Source organism: Dicentrarchus labrax, unplaced genomic scaffold, assembly GCF_905237075.1.
Source record: "Dicentrarchus labrax unplaced genomic scaffold, dlabrax2021, whole genome shotgun sequence".
Classification (NCBI taxonomy): domain Eukaryota; kingdom Metazoa; phylum Chordata; class Actinopteri; family Moronidae; genus Dicentrarchus; species Dicentrarchus labrax.
Window position 1 is genome coordinate 18,176,109 of NW_026136711.1, and position 26,175 is coordinate 18,202,283.

The 26,175-nt window shown below is 41.6% G+C and overlaps 1 protein-coding gene across 6 annotated transcripts in view; it reads left to right on the top strand.

Moving 5' to 3' along the window:
• LOC127371503 (inositol 1,4,5-trisphosphate receptor type 1) overlaps positions 1-26,175 on the top strand; it is a 77,018-nt gene that overhangs the window by 31,046 nt on the left and 19,797 nt on the right. For 2 of the 6 annotated variants that reach the window (XM_051414336.1, XM_051414340.1), the window contains exons 24-50: positions 77-209; positions 307-361; positions 449-614; positions 808-981; positions 1,089-1,163; positions 1,277-1,414; positions 1,499-1,624; positions 1,737-1,937; positions 2,030-2,281; positions 2,621-2,746; positions 2,836-2,964; positions 4,796-4,916; positions 5,622-5,806; positions 5,890-6,038; positions 6,137-6,248; positions 6,873-6,908; positions 11,967-12,014; positions 13,620-13,752; positions 16,058-16,245; positions 21,167-21,350; positions 21,525-21,778; positions 23,068-23,268; positions 23,351-23,461; positions 23,784-23,879; positions 24,028-24,171; positions 24,268-24,375; positions 24,540-24,732. In XM_051414336.1, coding sequence (XP_051270296.1) covers positions 77-209; positions 307-361; positions 449-614; positions 808-981; positions 1,089-1,163; positions 1,277-1,414; positions 1,499-1,624; positions 1,737-1,937; positions 2,030-2,281; positions 2,621-2,746; positions 2,836-2,964; positions 4,796-4,916; positions 5,622-5,806; positions 5,890-6,038; positions 6,137-6,248; positions 6,873-6,908; positions 11,967-12,014; positions 13,620-13,752; positions 16,058-16,245; positions 21,167-21,350; positions 21,525-21,778; positions 23,068-23,268; positions 23,351-23,461; positions 23,784-23,879; positions 24,028-24,171; positions 24,268-24,375; positions 24,540-24,732 — 3,838 coding nt within the window. The remainder of the gene's footprint in view (positions 1-76; positions 210-306; positions 362-448; positions 615-807; positions 982-1,088; positions 1,164-1,276; positions 1,415-1,498; positions 1,625-1,736; positions 1,938-2,029; positions 2,282-2,620; positions 2,747-2,835; positions 2,965-4,795; positions 4,917-5,621; positions 5,807-5,889; positions 6,039-6,136; positions 6,249-6,872; positions 6,909-11,966; positions 12,015-13,619; positions 13,753-16,057; positions 16,246-21,166; positions 21,351-21,524; positions 21,779-23,067; positions 23,269-23,350; positions 23,462-23,783; positions 23,880-24,027; positions 24,172-24,267; positions 24,376-24,539; positions 24,733-26,175) is intronic. The other 4 variants (XM_051414337.1, XM_051414339.1, XM_051414338.1 and 1 more) reach the window with 4 other exon arrangements.

Sequence of the window (26,175 nt, forward strand, 5' to 3'; positions counted from 1 at the left end):
CGGTATATCAGCCAAAGTCCCTCTCTCCTCCAAAATATTCACATAAACCCCTGTTATTTTCTGTCCTGTCCTGTAGTTCATCTTAAATGTGCGCCTGGACTACAGGATCTCCTGTCTGCTGTCTATATTTAAGAGGGAGTTTGATGAGAGTAACTCTCAGAGTGAATTATCTGTAACTGGAGCAGTGGAAGGACCTAATAATATGCCAGGTCAGGTTAACATATGGCTGTATGAAGATGTGGCACCAATAAAATGGACTTTGTTGGACTTTGTTGCACCAATAATGTTGACCTTTTTTTATTTCAGGTGCTTTGGATTTTGAGCACATAGAAGAGCAGGCAGAGGGGATATTTGGTGGAAGGTAATCCCAGCTACAATAAAGAAAGAGAGTCACACAATACAAGAAAGGGGATGTGTTTTCATTGGAGTGTGTGTTCTGTGTGTGTAGTGAAGAGAACACCCCACTGGACCTTGACGATCACGGTGGCCGTACCTTCTTGAGGGTCCTTCTCCACTTAACCATGCATGACTATCCTCCTCTGGTGTCTAGAGCCCTCCACCTGCTCTTTAGGCACTTCAGCCAAAGGCAGGAGGTCTTGCAGGCTTTTAAGCAGGTACCCTAACAACTCAGACACATCTAAAAACTTAAGCAATGAAAATCAAGTAAAATTTGATGTGCATTTGATTCGTTTTTCCATTGACACATGCATGTGTACATACACAAATGCAGTGAAATGTGAATGTGGTATCAGCATCACCAGTTTGCTCTGATCTGTGCTTTATATTATAACACACATGTGCTCACAGGTCCAGCTGCTGGTCACGAGCCAAGATGTGGAAAATTACAAGCAAATCAAGTCAGACCTGGACCAGCTGCGCTCTATTGTAGAGAAGTCTGAGCTCTGGGTGTACAAGAGGCAGGGGCCAGATGAGGGCATGGATGCAGGAGAAGGGCTTTCTTCTGAGCCAGAGCATAAAACGGTGCAGTACATTTTACATCAAAAGAACCACACACAGGCACTGTAAAGCCCGTCGCCTTTAAGTATAGGTCTTTTTCTTTGATGCATTGTCTCTGGTGTACTCTGTAGGGGGATTCAGGGGGCACAGACAAACCAAAGAAAGCAGAAAGTACCAGCAGTTACAACTACAGGGTGGTAAAGGAGGTAACTGTCTCACTTTTAAGTATTGTTGACAAGCTCTTATCTGCTCTGGAGACGTTTTTCCACATACATCACCCCCTCACATTTTCTTTCTCTTATTTTCTCACTGTTCTCAGATCCTGCTGCGGCTCAGCAGGCTGTGTGTCCAAGAAGGTCTGTCAGGCAGGAAGAGCAAGAAACAGCAGCAGAGGCTGCTGAGGAACATGGGGGCTCATGCTGTTGTCCTTGAGCTCCTACAGATCCCCTACGAGAAGGTACCAAGAACTTTCAGTGAAATGTTGCTCAATTACATGTTTGTGTAAAAGTGAAGAATGCTCATAAGTCATTTTGCTCTGCAGGGAGAAGATTTGCGTATGCAGGATATTATGAAGCTAGCCCACCAGTTTCTACAGAATTTCTGTGCAGGGAACCAGCAGAACCAGGCCTTGCTGCACAAGCACATCAATCTTTTTCTCAACCCAGGGGTGAGCAGCCCTGCCACACATTGCACCACAGTGTTGTGTTGTCTATTGAGAATGGCTTTGACTTTAAACATTGTTCTGTTCTGGTGCTCATCTTTCTTTTTCTTTTGTTCAGATTTTAGAAGCCATCACCATGCAGCATATCTTCATGAACAACTTCCAGCTGTGCAGTGAGATCAATGAGCGTGTGGTTCAGCACTTTGTCCACTGCATCGAAACACACGGCCGCAACGTCCAGTACCTCAAGTTCCTTCAGACTATTGTCAAAGCAGAGAACAAATTCATCAAAAAGTGTCAGGACATCGTCATGGCAGAGGTCATGCCCCGCTGCCACCTTTCTTATGTTCGAACTATGCTACATTTTCCTTATGTCTCGATGTAATCGTTTATATTTCTTTCTTCCTACAGCTGGTGAATGCTGGCGAAGATGTTTTGGTCTTCTATAACGACCGCGCCTCCTTCCAGACGCTGGTCCAGATGATGCGATCGGAGCGGGACCGCATGGACGAGAACAGTCCTCTGATGTACCACATACACTTGGTAGAGCTCTTGGCTGTCTGCACTGAGGGCAAAAACGTCTATACAGAAATCAAGTGTAACTCCCTTTTACCACTGGATGACATAGTGCGGGTGGTGACACATGAGGACTGCATCCCTGAGGTGAGCTAAGTCTTTGAAAGAACTATTCTGAGGACTATGAGAAAGCTATAAGCCAGTTTCAGAGCAGACTCATTCAACACTCTATATGGAGGCTTACATCTATGCATCTAAATTCCTTGCATTTAATTATTATATGACATACATTTACAGTAAAATAATCAGGTAATAACTATCATATTACTTACAAGAAGGAGTTTTTTGCCTGTTAATGTTGAAGTGTTTGATGATTTTTCCCACGCTTAACAGATTCTACCACTAGTATTACTTTATCATACTTGACTGTCAACATTCCTTGACTGACACCACATTTTTATGTGAATCTGAATCCCAACCTTTCAGGTGAAGATTGCTTATATCAACTTCCTGAACCACTGCTATGTGGACACTGAGGTGGAAATGAAGGAGATCTACACCTCCAACCACATGTGGAAACTCTTTGAGAACTTCCTGGTTGACATTTGCAGAGTAAGGAGCACCGGGATTTGGATTTTTGAACTCACTCAGGAAATGGGGATTGTTAAAACCCAAATTTTGTTATGTTTTGGTGATTACAGGTGTGCAACAACACAAGTGACCGTAAGCATGCAGACATCATTCTGGAGCGCTATGTGACTGAGACAGTCATGGGCATTGTAACGACTTTCTTCAGCTCACCTTTTTCTGACCAGAGCACCAGCCTGCAGGTATGTAAAAAATCAAGTTAGTCAAGTTTAAAAGCATATACAGTAGCTTTGAAGTGCTGAATGAGTGTGAAAATGAATCCGAAGTCAACCCAAAAGGAAACATTTTTTAACGAAACAAGGATAAATTGGTCACTTCTGTTTATTTAAAGTAGGTTTGATCAACAGCAGCAGTCGGAACGTCAGTCACCAGTGCAGAATTATACTCAATGTCTGTTGACAAAAACAGATGTGGAGGTCTACACCTCCAACCACATGTGGAAACTCTTTGAGAACTTCCTGGTTGACATTTGCAGAGTAAGGAACACCGGGCAGCTCTACGGCAATTTGGACTATTTTCCTCACTCAGGAAATGAGGATTGTTGTCCGAGCAATTTTGTTATGTTTTGTTATGTTTTAGTGATTACAGGTGTGCAACAATTCAAGCGACCGACATTACCAGCTAAGCTACATCACTGTGTGGAGAGGTGTCTGTGTGTACATCTGTTGCTATAAACTTTCCTTGTTGTGGTGTCACGATCTCTGACTCATACAGTATGTCTAAAATTTCCAGTGCTCTCTTGTTACAAGGTCGTCTTTCTCAGAATGTACCTTTAAATGGCCCTGCCGCTACCATGAAGCTGTTAGATGAAGAGAAAGCCTTTTCTAAGAAAGAGAGATGCAGTAACATGAGATAGCTGGTTGATTTGACAGGCGTAACCTTATATCTACATAGAAATACCACCATAACGCTTGCCTATTAAAGTATGTGTTGTACTCTAGGTGGCCATCAGAAGGAATGTAAGTACAATTAGTGAATTAGCTATCCCATGTAATGTCAGTGGAATAGTGTGACTCTAGAGAAATCCCTCATTCAAAAGCTCAACCATCCACTGCAGTGTTTTTTACATTAAGTGCTTCCTTAAGTGGTAAATTAGTGATCCAAGGATTTTCTGAGAATTTTCTTCCTCTGCTTAATGTCATTCCAAGCTATTAAGGAGAATGAATGTTCCCTTTCTCTTCCCATGTCTACTTGTAAATCAGAATGGGTTAGTCATGGTTCTGTATGGCTAATTAGACATTACAAAGTTAAGACCAGTCATTGTCGTGATTGTTGGCCTGCTGTTGTGTTGATTAGTCATTTCCTTTGTAGATATACAAAAAAATAAAATTTTTATTATAGAAGCAAACTTTCATAGATTAGTTGAAATAGTCATTCACAAATATATGTGTTTTCTATTAATTATAAGAAGCTCACATTGTTTTACAAATTCACGGTTTGTATTATAGAGCACGTGCGTGCGTGCGTGCGTGCGTGCGTGCGTGTGAGAGATGCATCTTGGTTATTTTCCGTGAATGTTTTATTTCTTTACTGCTTGATTCCTCTGCTGCAGGCCTCTCTGCTGGGGAAAATATTTCAGGTATTTGTAATTCAATTCAGTAGGGAAAACACAGAGTTGGGTGTCAGAGGAAATCCTTTATCTTGTTATTTCTGTATGTGTATGTATTCAACACATACAGAAATGTGAGCAAAACTGATTTTCACTGGGCTCACTTTGGGCAAATGTCTGCTTAGGGACTGATGGGTCTCCTGGAAAAATAACAAACCACAACTGAGACAGCGTGCTGTTCTGACTACAGGTGCTGTCACACCAGCTAAGCTAGATCACTGTGTGGAGAGGTGTCTGTGTGATACTAAAAGGCAAAGCTTATGGTCTAGATTGGTGGTGCTGTAGATGCCAGATGGGTATCTTTTGTGTTGTCAAGGGACATCTTTCCTTTATTAAAGACTAGAAAAGTTATAATAATAATCTACAGTCTCTCCTCTTTTTCCCCCCTTGTATCTTCTTCTCAGACCAGGCAGCCAGTCTTTGTGCAGCTGTTGCAGGCAGTGTTTAGGGTCTACCATTGTAACTGGTTGATCCCAGTCCAGAAGGGCTCTGTTGAGAGCTGCATCAAGGTGCTCTCCGACGTTGGTAAGATCAAGATCCTTCTCAAAGTCCTTACTTTTAAGGCCTTAATCAGTCCAATGTGTACAGTAGGTTTAACAGTTGTATTATAAGCCATGCTTACTTACTGACTTGCTTACCAGGGACAATGCACGTTAATCAACATTGCAGTTTACACTGTAGTGTAAATGTTAACTAATAAGCTGATTTGCATACATAGTCCCTGGGCGGGTTATAACAAATTAGTGCCGAATGTCATCAGTACAGTGCTTACTACAAGTTCTACAAGAACAATACAATACAATATAATACATAAATACATTACAGGTGACAGAGATATGAGTTCAGGTGGTAAGATTACTCATGAATGCTTGTTTAGTTTGCCTTCAGCCATGTACTTTTAAAGATAAGTTTATCTTTAAAAGTAAAGTAATTATTGCACTCTCTTAGTAGATAGGCTATTCTAGTAGCAGGTGGCTCTGAGAACACTGCTACATCAGTATTGAAAAGTCTTCTCTGGTAGCTGCCCTTGTTGCCCTACCACTGCTATCTTTCTGCTCTCTGAACTGGTTCAGTGGGGGAGAGGAAAGCCCATGTAAGACCTTAAAGATAAGGGAAGCATCTGCAAAATGTTTTTATGACAGTGGCGATAACTACAAGTAAAGAGATGGTTTTCAGCAAAAGTTACTGGAGCAGACTTATCTTCACACTGCTTGTGTGTCTTCCCACCAGCCAAAGGCAGAGCCATAGCCATCCCTGTGGACCTGGACAACCAGGTGAACAACCTGTTTGTAAAATCCAACAACATTGTCCAGAAGACAGCCATGAGCTGGAGACTTTCTGCTCGCAATGCTGCTCGCAGAGACTCTGTGGTGACCGCTTCACGGGACTACAGGAACATCATTGAGAGGCTGCAGGTACAGCATTTATGCGCTTTTGTGCTTACTTATGTGTGCTAAATCATTCAAGCAGTGAGGATGTTTCTTTGTCTGGACTATAGGACATTGTGTCAGCTCTCGAGGACCGTCTACGCCCGCTGGTCCAGGCTGAGCTGTCAGTACTGGTGGACGTGCTGCATCGACCTGAGCTGCTCTTCCCTGAAAACACAGACTCACGCAAGAAGTGTGAGAGCGGAGGTTTTATATGCAAGTAAGCCTAGAAAATACCTCCTACAGCTAAATATATCTTTTTTGATGTATGAGTGTATTTATTATAAATGAGACATAAGAACTAACTTACTTACGCAGGCTGATCAAACATACCAAGCAGCTGCTAGAGGAAAATGAGGAGAGACTGTGCATCAAAGTTCTGCAAACGCTCCGAGAGATGATGACAAAAGACCGCGGTTATGGAGAGAAGGTAGGAGGAGGTGCCAAGCACAGAAATAATGGGGTGGTATACTTCATGAACATGGTATGACGTATTGTATTTTAAAATGAAGTCAACTTCTTACTATAAATAAAAGTGCATTTTTGTCACAGTATATTTTAAGGGATTTCAAGACCAATTGAAATGGAAAATGATCAGAAATTGAGTTGAAAAGTATTAACACAAGAAATCACACACAAACAGCAGAGATATATGAGATATATATACAGCACTTTTTAGTGTATGACAACATTTTTGTCAACTGCATCATAGACATTCACTCTTGATACACAGACTGCCAAGAGTACCCTTATTTTGAAGGGAATTAGCTTGTTCCTTCTGTCACAGTCACTTCTGCAGTCAATAAGCCAGGACAGGTCACTTCTCAGAAATGCTTTTAGCCACACTCACCACGGTATGAGACTGCACTAATTCTGCTCACTGTGGGTAATATCTATTCATAAATACCATTTCCTCTGTGTGCTGAAGATAAAGTAATCCTCACAGTCTTAACTCACTTAACTAACATGTCATGCTGTATTATTGACCTCTGCTTTAGCTTCCTCCTTCCTGTGTTGTTATCTAACCATCCTTAAACCCTCTGTTCTCTTTCAGCTCAGGGCCTTTGATGATGAGATGGATATGCCTAAGGTTGTTTGTCTTTTTCACCTATTCAAGCCTTCTTTTTCCCTTAGCTGGTATTTGTCATGTCTGTGTAACACTAGTGTAACTGTACTATAGCAGCTGCTGTGTGCTGTAGTTAGCTGAGGCTCTAGGCTCAGCTAGTAACAAGTAGTGGTAGGCCGATTCTGTCTTACACCTGCTGCACTTTCTGCCATAAACCGTTGTGTAGATCAATTGAAAATGGTGAGAAAGAAAGAGAGAGAGATACTGTAGGGAGATGAGTGCTGTGGCTGTGTGTGTTGCTCAGCAGAGCTGTGTTATTCCAAGTTCCAAGGTGAGTCACTTGCGTGCTGGGCAGACTGCCCACACTGGACATTTACATGCCCCACTTTCTGCCAGTGTAATCACCCTGTCAAGTAAAAGTCATTTTGAGACATATTTACTGTATATTTTAACATTAATTCCATGCTGATGCCATGTTTTATGTTACACTCATACAATGAGCATGACAATCAGAAGGTTCATGAAGCCTTACTTATTACAAATAAAATACACATGAATAAAGAAAAATAAGAGGCATATCAAATGAACAAGTTGGATATAGAATGTAATAACCAAATAAAACACATCACAACTTAAATGTAATGGAAATTTCTTTTTAAAACTTTAAAACGATCGGGAGCTTTAAATAATATATAGGTTGACATTCCGTATCTGTAACTGGCTGCACCTGATTTTACAAAAAAAAAAACAAAGGTAAAAATAGTAAAGTCATAAAAGCCATATCACTTCCTTCCCTCTCTTTTTCTTGTCACCAAGGTGTTTTATTGTCTCTGTCATTGTTCAGCTTCATAGGGTGTTTCCCCTTTATCTCCTTTAAGTGCCAATAGGGGGCACTGTGACTGTGTGCGTGCCGTATATACAGTATGTGTGTGTATTAATGAACGTGTAGGGCTGTGAGGGGCTGTGGCAGTCATTGAGGCTGTGTCCTAGTTTTCCTTGCCTGAGAGCTGCACGATTCCTGGGCCCCTGCCAACTCTGGGCTGACGTTACATAAGAACCAGGGTTTTTTTTTTTTCCTGGAACTCAGCCCCTCTGCTGATGTGTGACCTTCAGCAGTAATTGCCAATAAAAGTGTGGAGAAGCTGTTTACCCACACCGCCGTTGTGTGTGTGTGTGTGTGTGTGTGTGTGTGTGTGTGTGTGTGTGTGTGTACACCTGTGTTTGTGGGGGTGGGGGGGTCGAAGGGCTGTTTAGTGTGTGAGAGAGATGATACCTACACACACCTGTCAATGTTGTATCTCTGTCTATCTTCACATGCAAAAGCAGCACTGAAGAATGGCAGCGGAATGGAAACCTGCGCCCACCCCAACATGTGCCAATCCTCATGTTTCTTTTCTCCTCTTTTGGGCCCATTAAATCATTGTGGCACAATTCCTCAAATATTCCTCCACTTCCACTCACACCCTTTCTCACATGGATGCAAACACACACCCACTCTGTGTAAACTAAATGGAGTTGGCTGTGAGTGTTTGTGTAGGTGTGATATGAAAGTGCGTAGTTGGCACTTGTCTTCTCCGTTGCCCTTTTGAGGAAAGCAGAATAGCATAGTATACAACTGAAGAAGGGTGAATGTGTGAGCTTGTTAAACAGGAAACATGACTTATACGGGTCACGCGAAATAGGTTTATAAAGCAGTATTCTGATTAAGTTACTGTCATTTATCGAGATAGCAAGAAATGTATTTTTGACCTCCCTCCTGTTGCTAAATGTAGGGGAGGTGATTATCAGCTAAACCCATTGCTCTTTGGCTGTCAGACTTATGTAAGAGCCAGAGGAGTTAAGGATACACAGTGTTCAGTGTTGGGTTTTTACTCTCAGTCTCCCCTCTTCACCTGTGTGTGTGTGTGTGTGTGTGTGTGTGTGTGTGTGTGTGTGTGTGTGTGTGTGTGTGTGTGTGTGTGTGTGTGTGTGTGTGTGTGTGTGTGTGTGTGTGTGTGTGTGTGTGTGTGTGTGTGTGTGTGTGTGTGTGTGTGTGTGTGTGTGGTCATTTCAAAGCAGTTATGCAAGCCCTCCATGTTGGAAGTAAGTCATGTTTCATCTCCTTCACCTCCCTGTTTGTTCCCTTGGCAAGCTTGGATTTGGATTTAGAAGAAAAAATCTTCTTTTTCGACTTTTTTTCGATTTTAAGATAGCATCTGGCTTGCTTTTTAATCTACTCAACACATTTTTTCCCACACTCGCAGCAGAGTGTAAAATTTATTTTACAGTGCTAGTATAGAAGTAGGTCGGTTGCAATGAAAATGACGGAGCACTGTCTTTTAATTTAGTCTGCTTTTCTGTCTGCACATAAGCCGAGTAAACCCCAGCGTGCATGTCATTCACCACTAGTTCAAACATGACTCAGTGTCAGCCTGCAAAGACATGTTTATTTACGCACTTTCAGAAAAAAACACCTAAACATGAAATAAAATATACTGTGTGTGTCTGTGTGTGTGCGTGTGTGCACATATTTATGTCCTATATTGTCGAGGTGAGAGGTGTGAGACTAATCAGGGGTTTGCCCCAGGGAGTTTCCAGTTTGGTGGAATGCACTATTGTCAGGGCGGATGTGGCAGCTGTGAGGGGTTACTTTGTGGTATTTATGGTCAGACTGGGGATGATTAGCTACACATTATCTACTCTGCCTCGCTGTCACCGCATCATACCACAGAGCAATATGCTGATCAGTGTCCACAAACCTGTAGAATGTATGTTCCTCCTCTAAGAGTGTGAGTGCTGAGTGTGTGGCCCCCTGACCTGCCGTTGAACTCTGCCCCACTAAGAAATCAATTGTGGTGCATGTCACTTGTGAGTTTGAAGTCTTGACACTCAAAATCCGAATCATGTGGCAAGTCAAGACTGACAAGTACTAAGCCGAATCATAAATGTTGAGTTTTGCTTGTCAACAAAAGTTGAAGAAGGTAGTAGTACTGATACATGAATAATAATAATACTGAAAACAGTCCAGAGAGCAAACTGAGAGTCTGGGGTCACCTCAGTAGTGTAATAATATGTGCTAAATGTCACAATTTGCATTTTATGTATTCATTTATTTGAGTATATTCTGTTTTCCCTTCCTCCTTTCACACTGTGTCTATGTCTGTCACTTTCACTTTCTCGCTCTGTCTCACTATGCTTTTGCCCTCCCCACCCACACGCCGACAAACAGACTCCATCTCTCTTACTCTCTCTTACCTGAAAGCTTCTGAAACCAATACATTGACACAACGCTGAGAATGGTCTTGCTTTATTAACTCTTAAAAACTTCTTTAACTTTTACTTTACCATCTTTTTTACTTTTACTTACAGTACATGCAAGCTTTTGAGTTTGGGTGGCCTTTAATCCCTGGGTTGAAGACACTGTGTGTTGGCCTGGGGCCTGTGTAGACTGTTTTTTTTTAGCAGGGGATTCTGCACAGATGTTTTTTGTCAGGGGAGCTATATATATAATTGATCCAGGGCTGGGTTAGCCTTGCTACACAAGCAAGCTCCAGAGTGTACTGTACCTTGTACTGTCAGGCTTAAAAAAACCTATATATTGCTTTTTCAATCTCTGTATGCCTCTGATAAATATCTATATCTGATTAACCTGTAAATTGGCAAGTACCTTGGGCAGATCTTTTTTTTTTTTTAATAGATTCTTTTGTGATACGTACACAAGAAAAATCTGAAGAAATGAGTGGTGAAGCAACCAATGCAGATGCTTGTACACAGGAGAGATGAATGATGAATGAATGGTTTTATGAGCATTAAAAGGATGTGAATCACGTAAGGCCTTGACAGTAATCAGATCTCAACCCAGTTGAACACCTGTGGGTGATTGTTTGAACAGCACTCTCCACCACTATCATCAAAACACCAAATGAGGGAATATCTTCTAAATCCTGGTGTGTTTGTTATTCTCTCTCTCAACCGCTCTGTCTCTTGCCCTCTGTGTTTTTGGTGACAGATGGCCACTGTAAGCAGCTTTGTGTCACTGGTTTAGTGGCCTGGTTCCTTTTGGTGTGATTATGTAACTCTAACCTCATCGCCCCTTGCCTCTCCTCTCCCCTCATCCGCCCCTCCTAGTGTGTCTTTTTACATAACAATTTATGTGGAGCATTGCCTTTTACCAGTTTCATATTCCCTTTGTGAACACATACTGTACATAGAGGTAATGAATTTTGATACTGCAAAATGGTGTCTAACCTGAATCGCCATTGTTTGTGTGAACCATTAAGGAAATTGGAAAAGGTACAAGGGAAAACAACGGATCTCAGTGTTCCACATTAGATTATTGTGTGTCATCGTGCTCAGAACATCATACACATAGTCAGAACCGCTCACCTTGTGTTTATTCGTCCTGTGTGATTTCAGTTTTTGCGTTTTCTTTAAATATTAAAAGAATACTTTGGCATTTTGGGAAACAAGCGTGTTCTTGTTATCAATATGACGAGCAGAGACTCCAGTAAGTCACTGCACCCAGCCAAGACATTGGTTAAACAAACAAGAGATGAAATGTCAATGAGCGCAATTGTTGGTAGGGGTTTTCTTTTTTACTCTTGCTGTTTCCCCTATTACCCGTCTTTATTTCTGCTAAGCTCCAGCTTTGAGAGTCATGAGACAAGAGAGTAATATTACTGGTATTATATAACTTTTGCCAAGACAGTGAATAAGTGTATTTCCCAAAATGTCAAACTACTTCTTTAAAACAGCAACTTGAAAACGTGATAAAAAACATAAAAAAATGAAATTTAGAAAATGAGCAAAATGTCAAATCACACTGGATATGTCTTTTAACATTTATTAATAGTCAACACTGTACACGTCTCCTGTCTCAGCTGTCTAAACCTTCCACATCCATAATGCTTCTCTGGTTTCTAACATAGCAGTAATTGCATGGCAGTTCACACCGGGCAGATCTTTGCATGGCTACCTAAAACAGCTGACTAGGTAAATGACATGGTTATTAACCTGACCGTTGCCTTTTTCTGTGCTGCATGGACACTAACCCTGTGTTTGTATCTGTTGGACCACTGTGCTCACACTCCTCACTGCACCCAGCAGCTGGATCAGAACCAGCCTGAGAAGCTGTTGGAGGACCAGAAGAGGGTAGGTACTCACAGCAGCATGGCAGCTTTGGCCAAAAAATTCTTTGGAGAGTTGTAGTGAAATATCAAGTTTTCTTCAGTTACCTTTTATTTAAAAAGAAAAGGTTCTCCTGCTTTTTGTGTTTCTGGCCATTCCCCTTCACTGCACTTCCAAACCCAACTGCTCACACCTAACTACTGTTAACTGAAGAGAATAACACTGAATAACTTTTATGACATATTTCCCTCTGCCTCCTTTCTGTAATCATATTTATGGCAATGCAGTGACTTAACAGAGCCTCAGGTGTTTTTCATTAAAGAGGCAAGCTTTAATTTTGATATTCCAGAATAATGATATTGATCAGAGTTCATCAATATGTAATTATCATCACTGAGAGAAGAACGTTATTTAGCAAGCAGGTACAGTATGTTCAACGGCTGTTGATTAAATGTCCATAATAAGTAGTCCTCATCATATTAATAACAGCACTTCATCTGTTTCAGGAGGGTTAGTAATTTCACCTCTAATCTAACATTTATTTTTTATTACTCACCAACTTCTTTTTGGAAAATTAGTTCAACAAGTTCATTAAGTTAAAAAAACTGCATAATGAAAGTTCTGTCTAGATCAGGGGTAGGCAACCTGCGACTCCCTGTGGCTTTGACTAAAATTATATGGAAATGAATCATTTTTTGTCATTGTTGTAGACCTAAAGTTATTCTAACATTCTCCAACTGTAAAAATGTCTAGATTGGTATAAAATGTCATTGGGTATCATCATGGTGGTGACATAGTTTCAGTAATTTGCTAATCGCTTAAATGATGTTCAGACAGGATACATAGGGATTTGTCCAATGACTCGACTTCAGAAATAAGCCAGTATTCTCCAATGAGCCCAGGGAATCATCTTAGCTATGACTGATCATTTTGTTGCACACAGCACATACAGTTGATTAACCTACTGCCAATACAAGATGAGAACACTAGTGTTCTTCACACCTCCTACATAAACTAATGTCGACCCCCAGAGCAGAACTATGGCAGCAGAACTTACATAATGCCCCTGTCGCCTATCAAGGACCACCCACAGTTGACAATTATTTGCACATAATCACGCACAAACGCACAAAAAAAACCTCTTTCATTTCCTTCACTTCATCCCATGGGAGGTCTGTCAGGTAGCTATGTGCTGTGGTTGCCATAACAACGGCAAAGTCGTGCTGCTGACTGCTTAACAGTGGATGAGTCACAGTGTGGGAGAGCTGGCCCCAGGTCTGTCTAAGTGAAAACCAGGACCTCACATTGTCACTACACAGGGTCACTGCTGCTGATGATAACCATAACAGTGTTGGCTGTGTGGGTGGTAAATGACATAAACAAGTTTTTCCTTATATAGAAATGTAGGAATTCTTTAAATTCATTTGTAGCTGCTCCTTAACTATAAATCATACAGCGTGGTTGTAATGACAGGAAGGCTATCACTCTGTGAGGGCAGTGGGTGTTTTTTTGGAGTCTTTTTATGCATTTAAAACACAATATATCACAGATGATGCATGTTTCCCTGTTATACAACATCTCCTCTGACATCATGTCATTAAATCCTTTCCTTTCTCTTTTCTCTCGTAGGGCGAGGCACTGAGACAGATTCTGGTGAACCGTTACTATGGCAACTTTCACCGAAGTGGTGGGCGGAGGGACAGCCTGACGTCATTTAGTAATGGCCCCCTCAGTCCGGTTGGACCCAGCAAAAGCCAATCAGGTGGGACACTGTGACTGTTGCTCATTTCGACACCGAAAGCAGAAGTTTGTTGTTAATTCTTTACAGCAGGAAGTGATAAGTACAGTGAAGTCAGCGCACATAAGGCCATTAAAACTCAAGATTTCAACATCTCTAATTGAGCTGATGTTTCTGTGAAGCATTGACCAAAGCCCACTGCAAAGAGAAGCATGACAGTAATGACTACAACTACTATCAGGGGGCAAAGTCTAGACTAACCTTTTCCTGTTCGTCTATCTAAACTGTTTTCTGAAGCCGTAGTAAAGCAAGGTTTTCTCAATAATGTTATATAAGGTTGGAACTCTATCTGTCTGGCCCTGAGCCGGTTATCAGCTCCAGAGTTGTGCTGTGAACTGCCCTTTGAGCACGCAGAGCACAACACTCTTATCACTAACTGATAACATGGTCATTGTGTTATTATCTGCAGTCAAAATACTGAAGCAATGCATCTCTGTGCAGTGTTTCTCCTACTATTTGAGTTATTGGTTCTGATATGTATGATGTAAAATGTATCTATAGATTTAGGAGGACAAATACATATATAATAGTGTGTGCTACCATTGGCACCAATGTGTCAGTCTGTTTTTCATATAAATTCAGTGCTACCATATTGACCTAGTAACCAGAATGGCTTGTCGTCTGCTGTGGCACACATGGCGGTATTTTAACATTCAGTGTGACATGGGTGTGAAAACCATAATGTATGCATAATATTGTATGTATTATACAGTTAGGATGAATTGCCCAGATGTTGAAATGAAATAAAGATGATGATGATGATGATGAAATCAAAGACACAGAGACCATCACCCCAGTTCCCAGTTCACCATCTCTCCCATGTGCACTGAGATGTTGGCAAACTTCCAGACTACAGGAAGTATACCCCTCCCCTGTGTGATCCACTTTTTGCTGTTGCTAAGTGACAGGCTGCTACTTCCTGTAAAAACAGCCTCTGCACCTGTTGCAGAAACAAGAGCCAAGCTGAGAATTCCATATGTGCCCTGAAGCTGAGGCCTCAGGGGGGGATGTGCAGGCAAAGTCATGATTTTGTGATATATATAAATATTTACACATATATTAATATTTTTTGCTCATGTTTTTTATATAGACACTAACCACACAATAAACGGTATAAAATATTTATGTATGTATTTATATACCTATATATTTTATACAGACTATATATATATATATATATGCGTGTGTGTGTATGTATATGTGTGTGTATGTGTGTAGAGATGTGTAATATTATTCCGTTGCAGTTGAGTCATGCAAAACAACTGCTGCAGCGATTTCATGACCCGAAGGAGAAGCTTTTTATACAATATAAAGCAGTTGTGGAGCAGATACTATAAGAATCACACACATTCTTTGATAGATTTACTGACGTTCCTGCTGTAACTGCATTAAACCTTTTTGTAACCGTATAAATGTTGGTTGCATTCGTCAGGGTGTTAATTGTTTCTTCATTAGTTAGGTCTGCTTTTTATAGATTCCGTGCAGACTCACTCAGTCTTACACTTCTTGCAGTAACATCCTTATGGAATTATATTAGGTTAGTGTAAAACACAAGATGGTGGTGATCACGGGAGATTTCATTCCATATAATCAAGTTTCATTCCATAAATTTGACCTTCATATTTATTATGAAGGTCAAATTTATATATATATATATATATATATACACACACACACACACACACACACACACACACACACACACACACACACACACACACACACACACACACACACCAATCAGCCATAACATTATGAGCCCTCACAGGTGAAGTGAATAACACTGATTATCTGGCTATCATGGCACTGTCTGTGGGTGGGATATATTAGGCAGCAAGTGAACATTTTGATTTTGATTTTAAAGCACACGTTATTTATACAGTTTGTGTTTTAGTGGGTATATAAAAAAATGAGCAAAAAAATTATATAATATATGTAAATATTTATATATAACAAAATCACAACATTCTATAAAATTATTTTTTGAAAATGCCTTTAGTGGGACGGCTTAACTAAGAAAACAATGATCAAATATGTTGATAAATACAAAATGCATCAGGCTATTGTAAAATAAGATGCTACCAACTGCTGTATTACTATTAAGACCAAATGGATTTTTTTTCTTTTTCGTCTTTGTACTGTTGTGTTGTTAACTCATTAAACATTATGTTTCTCATTCAGGATGGCATGTAGGTATGCACTTTTCGTTTTTTTTTCTCTTATACATGTGGTTCTTATCTGGCCCTTCACACTGTATTCTGTCTTACAGCATTAGGGGGTCCTGGGGGCCTGAGTCGTGGGGAAATGAGCCTGCCAGAGGTACAGTGTCACCTGGATAAAGAGGGAGCCTCTGATCTGGTCATTGACCTCATCATGAACACCACCAGTGACCGAGTTTTCCATGAAAGCATCCTCCTGGCTATTGCGTTGCTGGAAGGTGGAAACACCACCATCCAGGTCAGTTAACCTTAAAACCTCTATCATACAGATCTGGAAACTGAAGCCATATCCTACTGCTCAACCGCCACAAAATGTCTGGATCTTTTAGTTAAATGGTAGAAAATTATTCACCACTCACCTACTTTCCTTATTGCCTAGTGTAACTGATCTGCAGTGGTTTTTATTTCATGAGCTGTTATCTGTGTAAAGGCTCAGCTTATCCCACAGTGCATCTGTAAATGACCTGCTACCATTTGATCAGTGAAGAAAACACACTGTATCATGGATGGAAGTTTTCATTACTAGAGGATCTGCAGTATGTGGGTCAGTGTGCCACTATAGCTGCACATGTACATTACAAAGGCAGCTCTCCTCCGCCTCATATCTAGCACTAAATCATTTAGCTCAAAGGCCCGGCCAGCTGCTAATGACAGCAGGTGTAGATTAGAGAAAAATACTTTTGTATCCTATTAATATTATTATTTTTTTTTTTTTACATATGTTCAATTTGGATGGTCTTATGTGTACGTTAGGCAATCTAAATTAAGGTTCTTTATTCTATTTGCTTTAACCTGAGCCACTCTAACCCCTCTATCTCTACATGTCTCTCCCTGCTCATCATTTTTACATCTCTGTCTGTCTCTCTGTCTGTTCATCTCACCGTCTTCCCATCTGTCTGTCCGTCTGCATGTTGTTGTGTAAGCACGGGGCTTGCATAATCAGGTTAGAGTGAGGAAGCCACTGTGGCGGAGATAATGCTTTGGCTTCCCACGGCTGCTGCAGAGCTAGATCACGTGATCCGTCTGCGTTACATAAGGCTTGTGTGAATGAACAATGAGGAATGTCTCAGCCTTCAAAACATTCCAGCCTCTCTCCCGCTCCCTCGCGCTCTCTTGCCGGCCCAAACTGGGTCATGCTGGGCCTCCGGAACTGGGGCAGTGGGGAGAGAGGGCGGAGGGAAGGAGGGAACACAGAGGGGATTGAAGAGAAACCGGAGCTCCTCTCACCCAAGTTTGTTCTGAAAAAGGAGGTTTCTTTGGGGGGAAAAACTACTGTGCATGCAGCGCTAGAAATATACCACATAGTACAAATATTTGTGTTCTTTGAGTTACTGGATCATTTCCTAAAAGTTCTCACACTGTTTGAGTGTAAGTGAACCCTGGCTTCCATCTCAGGCATCTGCCCAGTGTACTTTTTTTGTTTAAAACAGTATAAGGTAGTGACAGCTTGAAGTTTGAATTCTTAAATCAAGCATAATATTTCCACAAACTTTAAGTGTCACCATGAGGGAAAATTGCTCTGAGGATATTACCATTTGGCTTTTGTCAGTGTCTTCATTTGACATGCGGAGCTAAGCACCTGTTGGGTGGATATCTTGCTCTCACGTAACACAGTTAACTATTTACTCATGACCTACATAGCACACAGAAATAAACCACATGGAATAACTCAAGATTGCATGCACAGTTGCTCACACAAACTCTTTCTGCTGTCATGCAAAGTCAACTCGTAGATAGTCCCAGGAACTCTGATATTTTAAAGTCAGTGCATCCTAACGCTTTCTACTCTTGTTGGCTCCTCGCCACTCCTCTCTATTTCTGTCACATTCCAGCTCCTCTGCTACAGCTATCAGTGCTCCGCTCAGACAGCTGTAAATTATGTTGTGACATGGCGACTTGTGACATTTCCCTCGTCTACCATCTGGTGCATAACATGCATGCTGTTCGGTTTCCCTCCAAAACTCTTACATTGCAGGTGCGTTTAACCAGCATTGCAAAAGACAAACGAGCAATGGAGTGCACAAGCTCTCTCAGGTGGAAAAATGACGAGAGAGGAGGCTGATTTTGAGGAAAGAAGGAAGAGGAAAAGGGAAGGAGGAGAAAGACTAAGAGGATAGCGGAGCTGCAGTTCCATTTGGTTTGCATGTGGTGCTGCCTGACATGAGAGGGAGGGTGAGAGGGAAAGGGAGCGCAAGTATAAATAGCTGTTACATAACATCCCTTTGTTGATGCCAAGTGGTGGAACGGAAGGAGAGAAGGGAAAGCGCTATGACCTTGTTTTTCAGTGTTGTCCGCCCCCACCTCGCCCCACTCCTCTCCGTCTCATTCCTCTCAGGGTTTGTCTCCATGGATACAGACAGGCTCCGTGTTTACCCAACACTACAGGGGGGCCCCTGAGACGCTCGTTCCTCTCTTCTTTCGCTCTCTCTCTGTCTCTCCTTCATCCTCCCCTGTTACTATCACTCCATACTCTCCTTGACCACCATGTAGTACTCTATAACGTCATTCCCTTCATCATGCCACTCTTGTTCTTGCTTTTCAAGTGCTATCAAAACACAGATGGTGTCTTGCAATGGCAGCACAGATTTTGTTACTGGGCGCATAAGGACCAGCATCGAAACACTACAGAGGCAGCAACGTGGTTAGACATGAAAGTTAAGGTTTTCGCTTTCTGGTTCATTGTAAGACTCAACCTCACATACATTTCTAAAGAAACCATCAAATGAAAGTTTGCTGTGGTGTTTTTCTTTACTGTGGTGTTCCATCTTTATGTACAGCCTTTGTCTTTGTTTCAGTGAGTCATTCCATCCACTAAACTCAGCTCAGTTCTTAGAAACAGTCTCTTTTAAAAAATGACTTTTAGTCTACTGCTGCAGGTGAAAACTTTCACTGCTGGACAATATCATTAATAACTCTTACATGACCAATACATTCACCTCCCAGCCACCATCAGTCAAACAAATATACCTCTCTACCACAGTGAGATGTAATAGCTCAGTTAACCGTGATCCATAAGATGGAATACCCCTGCTGGCACGGTTCTGATCTTGCCAACCCTGCACTGCACACTGAGACCTGAATCTCTATCCTGGGATATCCTAGAGCACTGCAGCATTAATAAAATGATAGGCAGTGGAAAATGAATGTGATTGCATAAGAATAAAGTTGGCAGTCACAGAGTTTCAGAGAGAATACTGTATGTGGGTGTGTCCACTCAGAATTGGCATGTGCCTAAGCCGGAGACAGCTGACCTAGTTTTGTGAGTGTAAAAGTCAGTGGGTGTATTAGCGTGTGTGCTCTCCAGCTTGAGAGTGCTTGTACTGTACAAGTGTGTGTGTGCGAGGTGTATGTGAGAGGGGGGCTGCTCCTCTCTCCCTCTGTTTGCTCTGGTCCAATCGATGTGTGTTGTCCTGGCCCAAGGCCTCACGCCGCACCCTCTGCACCCTGCCTTCCTCACCCGTTCCCTTGCAGACCCACGCTTTAGCTGCCTCTCGGAGCACAGAGTTATGTGAGCAGAGACAGACCGGTATGACCATCACACACACAGAACTCCGTCCTCAGGCATGCTGTGAGTTGTGAGCTGGGTTGCCAGTGCAGCTAATCCCCTCTCTGCACTCTCCACTCTGTCATCAAGTTGTTTATTGCGTGATGGCCTTGCTCGGCAGCTCCCGCCCTCCCTGCACTGCTATCTCTTAGTTCCTGAATGTGTTGGCAGGAGTGTGTACGTGCAGGAGGGTTGCTGCTCAGTGGTGGAGGGCCGGGGTGGGGCACAAAGAGGCTCTGGAATCTGCTTTGGGGCACAAGCACACAGTTATGTCATTGTTTCTTTGGAGGAAACTGCAGTCCTGTGTTAGGCTCTGTGTCGTGTTAATAAGCTGCATACACTCTCTTGTTTTGCTACTTAATGGGTTGGTCACTATTTATAATTTTGAGTGAAAAGATTTAGCAGTGCGTTTAGCATTAAATTCCAATGCATATAAACTTCTTAGTGCAAGCGGCCTCAGACTGTGTCCTTGAAGTAGGAGAAACAAGTCCTGTTTTGTTCGTTTTGCTTAACATTTTCCTTGTGACTATCATTTATTTGTTTCTTCTAGTAGCCCAGTTTTACATCTAACCTGGAAAGACAGATGGTTATGTAACAAACTTTGACAACTGGCCTAGATACTGTCTGATAACATTCTCTTTCTCCCTATCTCTTGCTCTCGTTTCCCCTCTCTCAATCATCTGCTTTTTTTATCCTTTTTACTCCCTAATTCCGTCACTGGTGTCTGTCTTTTGCCTCTAGCTCTTTTTCTCCCCGCTCCCCACCATCTCAGTTTCTCTATCTGTGTAAGTAGGCCAGGCTTCTCCCTCTCGTGTCATTTTTCACCCCGTTAGTGTGGCGAGGCTGCTTCTGCTGGTCGAAGCCTTTCCATAGGCTAAAGCAGATAACAGCTCTTACATAATCAAAACAACAGTCCTGTGGGTTGGGACACGGTGTGCTCACAGGCTTGAAAGTGTTCTAATTCTGCGTGACCCCATTCCACCGCAATAACTGTGGCGTTTAAACCCTTGCATCGCACTAAATTCAGGCTGGCTTCACTATAGATGTATAAGGGTCCAGTCAAGACCATTTTGCTCACTGAGTGATGATTTATTAGTAAAAATCTGATAGAATATATGGAATACATGCTCACAGACAGACAAAGAATTTTAAACAAAAACAGACCTAAAAGCTGGCAACTAGAGGCCAGGTCCATGTTCCAACATCACGTTCACTGCTCTTACCCTTTGTTCACTGCACTCTGAAAAATGTATCAGTTGCATAATACAAACTTAAAGGGGAAAATAAAGCTACACTGTAATGTCAGCGTAAAAGTGTGAATGTGATCATTTATATTAGGCATGAAACAAATTTTCATTATCATTTCATCTGTTTTCACTTGTTTTTGGAAATATTGAAAGAATTGCTTGTTTTGTCCAACCAACAGGCTGAACCCCATGAATATACAATTTTGAAATGGTATAAAACAGAGAAAAGCAGCAAATCTTCACATTTGAGAATCTGGAACCAGAAAAGCTTTGGTGCTTTTAACACGATTAATAAATTACCAAAATTGCACGTAGCAGACAGTAACATCCATAATCTCTTTTTTCTATTCTTGTTTCCTTGTTCCCAGCGTTCGTTCTTTTGCCGTCTGACAGAAGACAAGAAATCAGAAAAGTTTTTCAGAGTATTCTACGACCGTATGAAGTCGGCCCAACTGGAGATCAAAGCCACGGTGACAGTAAATACCAGCGACCTGGGAAACAGGAAGAGAGATGATGACAGCCAGGACAAAGACGTCCCTGTTCGCAAAAAAGGTCAGAGAATACACTTTCTGATGTAGGACCTGATGTCAGGTTGTTACCAACAAAAGATGCTGTTCATTTATAATGTAGATAATTCCAATTTCTTTGCAAATCCAGATTAGAAAGAGAATTTAGGTGGGTTTCGACTTCATCCTTATTCTCTCTGTGCTGTTTGTCTCTGTTTAGCCAGAGACTCAGCTGTGGTCATGACAGAGGATGTGAAAGAGCAACTGTTAGAGGCCTCGTCTGCCACTAAGAAGGCCTTTAACTCTTACCGGCGCGAAGCAGACCCTGAAGACCACTTCAACTCAGCCGACGGCCAGCCCAGCACTGGGGACAAGAACCAGGATGAGGGAGAAATGAGTTTTGTAATCATTATCATGCAGCCCATCCTTCGCTTCCTTCAACTACTTTGTGAGAATCACAACAGGGACCTACAGGTGGGCAGACTGAGCTCCAGCTTTACAGATAAACATTAGAGTGGATCTCACTCGGCTACAGCACCTTCCTTTCTGTGACATCAAATCCATGCGTGCTTTTGCTTCTTTGCTGCAGGGTTTAGACGCAGTTCTTATGGTTTTATTACCAGTCTTAATGTCTTTATCATTGTCATTCCTCAAGTCATGCCTGACTTCTTTAGGATATGGCAATAGCTTCTTTATTTATAGCTGTACAGTGTGAAAGGCAAACCCCTCCCTTTGTTTCTTACTGAACTTCTTTGTCCCACAGTCAAATCCAGAAAGAATGCAGATGGACAACTTGATTTAGAGCAGAGACCAAACGTGATGCCTGCTGATGCATTACTTGCATGTTTTACTTTTCTGCATCTGTTTCTGTTTTTTACCAACAGCAGAGGACAGAAAATAGATTATGTGTCCGAAGCAAAGGTCAAAGTGAGATATTTAAGAGCGTTTTACTTCACTTTTCTGACACTTATTAGGTGTCAATTATCTTTCAGCATCATTTTAACATACATTATCACCTACATTATACTACAGCTTGTTCATGCATTGGGTATTTGACAAAGAAATTACTGCAGAAACAATTAGTCAATTAAACAATCATTAAACGGAGAGATACATTTTTGAAAACCTTTTTGATCATCGATTTATGGTTGAAGTAATTATTGTTTACTTATTATTTATCAAAAATGCCAAATATTCAATGTCATTTTGATTGAATATCTGTCTTTTAGACTGTTGGTCAGACAAAAACAAGAAGATGAATATTGTATAATATATTTTATTAACAAAATATATAAGCGTTTAAATGTAATATTAAAATAATTGTGCAGTTTAAGAGATAATTCAATAAAGAAAAAAAGTAAATGTTGATATAACATTTTGCTTTCATTCGGGAATAGACCTCTCTGAACGAAGTAGTTCAGACAAAAATTTAATTAAATAATTTATAAACTCCTCGTTCCTGTGTAACTGAGATCTACACTTTTTATCAAAACAGAGCAAGTTGGCCTCTTTTGTGTTTTGCAGAAATAGTTAAACTGTGGGTCTAAAAGTTGCACCTTGTTATGTCTTCCTCTTTCATCACCAACATTGCAAAACAAAAACAATCTGTGGCACACCAGCCTGCAGAGGATACATTTTGGGGCATATTATAGGATAGTAAAGTTCAACAGTTCTGACAAGGGTTAAAAACAGAAAGAAATTTCTTTTGTAGCTAAAGTATCAGATTAATGTTTTGTTTTTCCCTACCGTTTTCGTCTTGTCAGAACTTCCTTCGCTGTCAAAACAACAAGAACAACTACAACCTCGTGTGTGAGACTCTGCAGTTTTTAGACTGTATCTGTGGCAGCACCACAGGAGGTCTCGGCTTACTGGGACTGTACATCAACGAGAAGAACGTGGCCCTCATCAACCAAACTCTGGAGAGTCTCACAGAGTACTGCCAAGGCCCCTGCCATGAAAACCAGGTACATAAAGAGACTTTGCCAGAGGGGGAAGTCTGGGATTGTACGCTGTCTGCCTTTTTAATTCTTAGTTTATTTCCTCTAGAATTGCATTGCCACTCACGAGTCCAATGGAATTGATATCATTATCGCTCTGATCCTGAATGACATCAACCCACTTGGGAAAAAGCGGATGGACCTGGTACTGGAGCTCAAGGTAAGTGAAGGATCTACACCTTTGTTTGAAACCAGAGAATGGGTTAACTCTGGGTTTGGGTCTTGAGGAAAAAATGTGGGGGGAAAAAAACTGTGCAGTAGTTTCCTTTCACAGCAGGATGGAATATCACTAACAGGCTACAAGTATAAGAACTGGACATTCATTCCTCTGAACTGAACTAGCTTTTGTGCTCGCCTGCCAAGACAAATAGCTGCAGAGTGCATTTTCCTAGAGCACCAGGGTTTCTGTCTGTTTTCCTTGGATGAAGAAACTGACAGAGCTTAAGTTCTTAGTGCTCTCTCTCTGTTTCTTTCGCTCTCAGAATAATGCATCCAAGCTGCTGCTTGCCATCATGGAGAGTCGCCATGATAGTGAGAATGCAGAAAGGATCCTTTACAACATGAGGCCTAAAGAGCTGGTGAGGAATTGGTGTTGTGCATCTTGTTCTCCTCTAGGACAACAGCTACTGAGCGATTCTCTCTGCCCTTTGGTATCACAGAGTAATAATATCACATGTTATCTTGTAAAAAGCATAAAGTTGTGTGTGCATATCTATGTGTGTCCAGGTGGAGGTGATAAAGAAGGCCTACCTGCAGGGAGAGGTAGAGTTTGAGGACATAAAAGAGGAGGAGGATAATGGGGAAGAGGAGGAACATGATGCTGCTTCCCCCAGAAATGTTGGACACAACATCTACATTTTAGCTCACCAGGTCTGCTGTTTATCAGAATCCCAAAAATATTATATATTATATGAAATAATGAACTATTAGAAGCTTATTCCTTGTTGCTGCGTGTCCTCCGTACAGTTGGCACGTCATAATAAGGAACTGTCCATGATGTTAAAGCCAGGAGGGACCAGTGGAGAGGGAGATGAGGCCTTGGAGTTCTACGCCAAACACACTGCTCAGATAGAGGTCACAACACACAACCCCTGTCACATAGCAGAATCTCACAAAACAAGTTAATCGTCAAGAAAACTCAATGTTTAAAGTATTTTTGCAAAGAAACTGTCTCAAAGCATACACCATGTGGAGCTACTGTGTAGAGGCCATGGAGGTGACTGTGTCTCTCTGTTCAGATTGTGCGCCAGGACCGCACCATGGAGGAGATAGTTTTCCCTGTGCCCAACATCTGTGAGTTCCTGACCTCGGAGTCAAAGCTACGAGTCTACTACACCACAGAGAGAGACGAGCAGGGCAGCAAGATCAACGACTTCTTCCTGCGAGCCGAGGACCTCTTCAATGAGATGAACTGGCAGAAGAAGCTCAGAGGTAAGCTCAAGATGTAGTGGTCCATTACACATGTCTAATATTTATATCAGTTATGAGGGGTGATACAGGACCACCTTTTATATAATGAATGATTATTCACCTGAGTTTCATTATTCGCTTGAATTTGGCTTAATAAACCTTTTCTTCTGTAGGTGATCTGTAATTATTTGAAGCACAGGAAGTGCTAGAAGTGCAATAACGCCCCGCACTGACGTATGGGATACACATGATTAACACACGATGTTCATAAAAAAAACAGCTAATCCTCACATTTGAGAAGGTGGAAGCAAAACCATCTTTGCTTGATGAATGATTTAAGCAATTAGTCCATTGAAAACTCCATCGAAACTATTGCTGATTCATTCTCTGTTAATCGACTAATGGATCGCTCCACTAATTGTTTCAGCTATATACCTAATGCTTCAGACAAGAGATGCTTTTGATGATTATCTTAACAGGAAAGTACAATAGGAGGTGACACAGATGGTGAGAGAAGTCTGTTCACACAGCTGTCGCAGCATCATGTAGCAACTAAGAGCAAAGCATTACGAAGAAGAAGACGCATTATGATTTACTGAGCTTCCTGGGTTATCAATTCCACTGTTGTCTTCATAAATGTGACTCTTTATGCTAAGAGTTGGCTGATGCTGATCAGCTTATGCCTTTTTTTCCAAAATAACTTGATGAACATCTTTAACCTGGTTTGCGTCACAGTTGCTCAATGATTCGATGTCTCTCGCCTCACTGCTCTGAACCTGTCGGCCAGCTGGTTGACTGTCTTTGTGGAGTTTGCATGTTCCACTTGTGTTTGTGCGCTCTGGTTTCCTCTTACAGTCCAAAGACATGAAGTTTAGGTGAACTGGAAACTCCAAATCAACCATAGGTGTGAATGTGGTTGCGTGTGTGTGTCTGCCAGTGGCAGACTGGCGACATGTCCAGGGTGTAACCTGCTCTTCGCCCCAATGCAAGCTGAGATAGACCTCAGTCTCTGCAGGCCTGAGCAGGATAAGCAGGTATGGAAAATGGTTTTAAGGATGCGTATCCCTGTCTTGACAGAGGGCTAACAATGTCATCCTGTGTGTGCTCGTGTAAAGATATGTGCATGTTTCCACTGTCTAAAAGCAGACAGGGGCTTTCCACGTTCTTTGAGCCGTGAAACATTTGTACAGTAACCTTATGAATCACAACTGAGAACTCTATTGCTCACGCACACAAACATGTACACACGGACCCCGCACCCACACTCAGTCACACTTCTAATCCACATACAAGACTGCATACCCACACAAAGCCATATTTTGTCTCTCACTCAGAAGAGGGGATGGACAGAGAAAAGTCCCTGCATCTGTTTCTGTTTTCTACCAACAGCAGAGGACAGAAAATCGTCTATTAAAAGTCAAATTGTGTCTGAAGAAAAGGTCAAAGTGAGATGTTTTTAAGCCT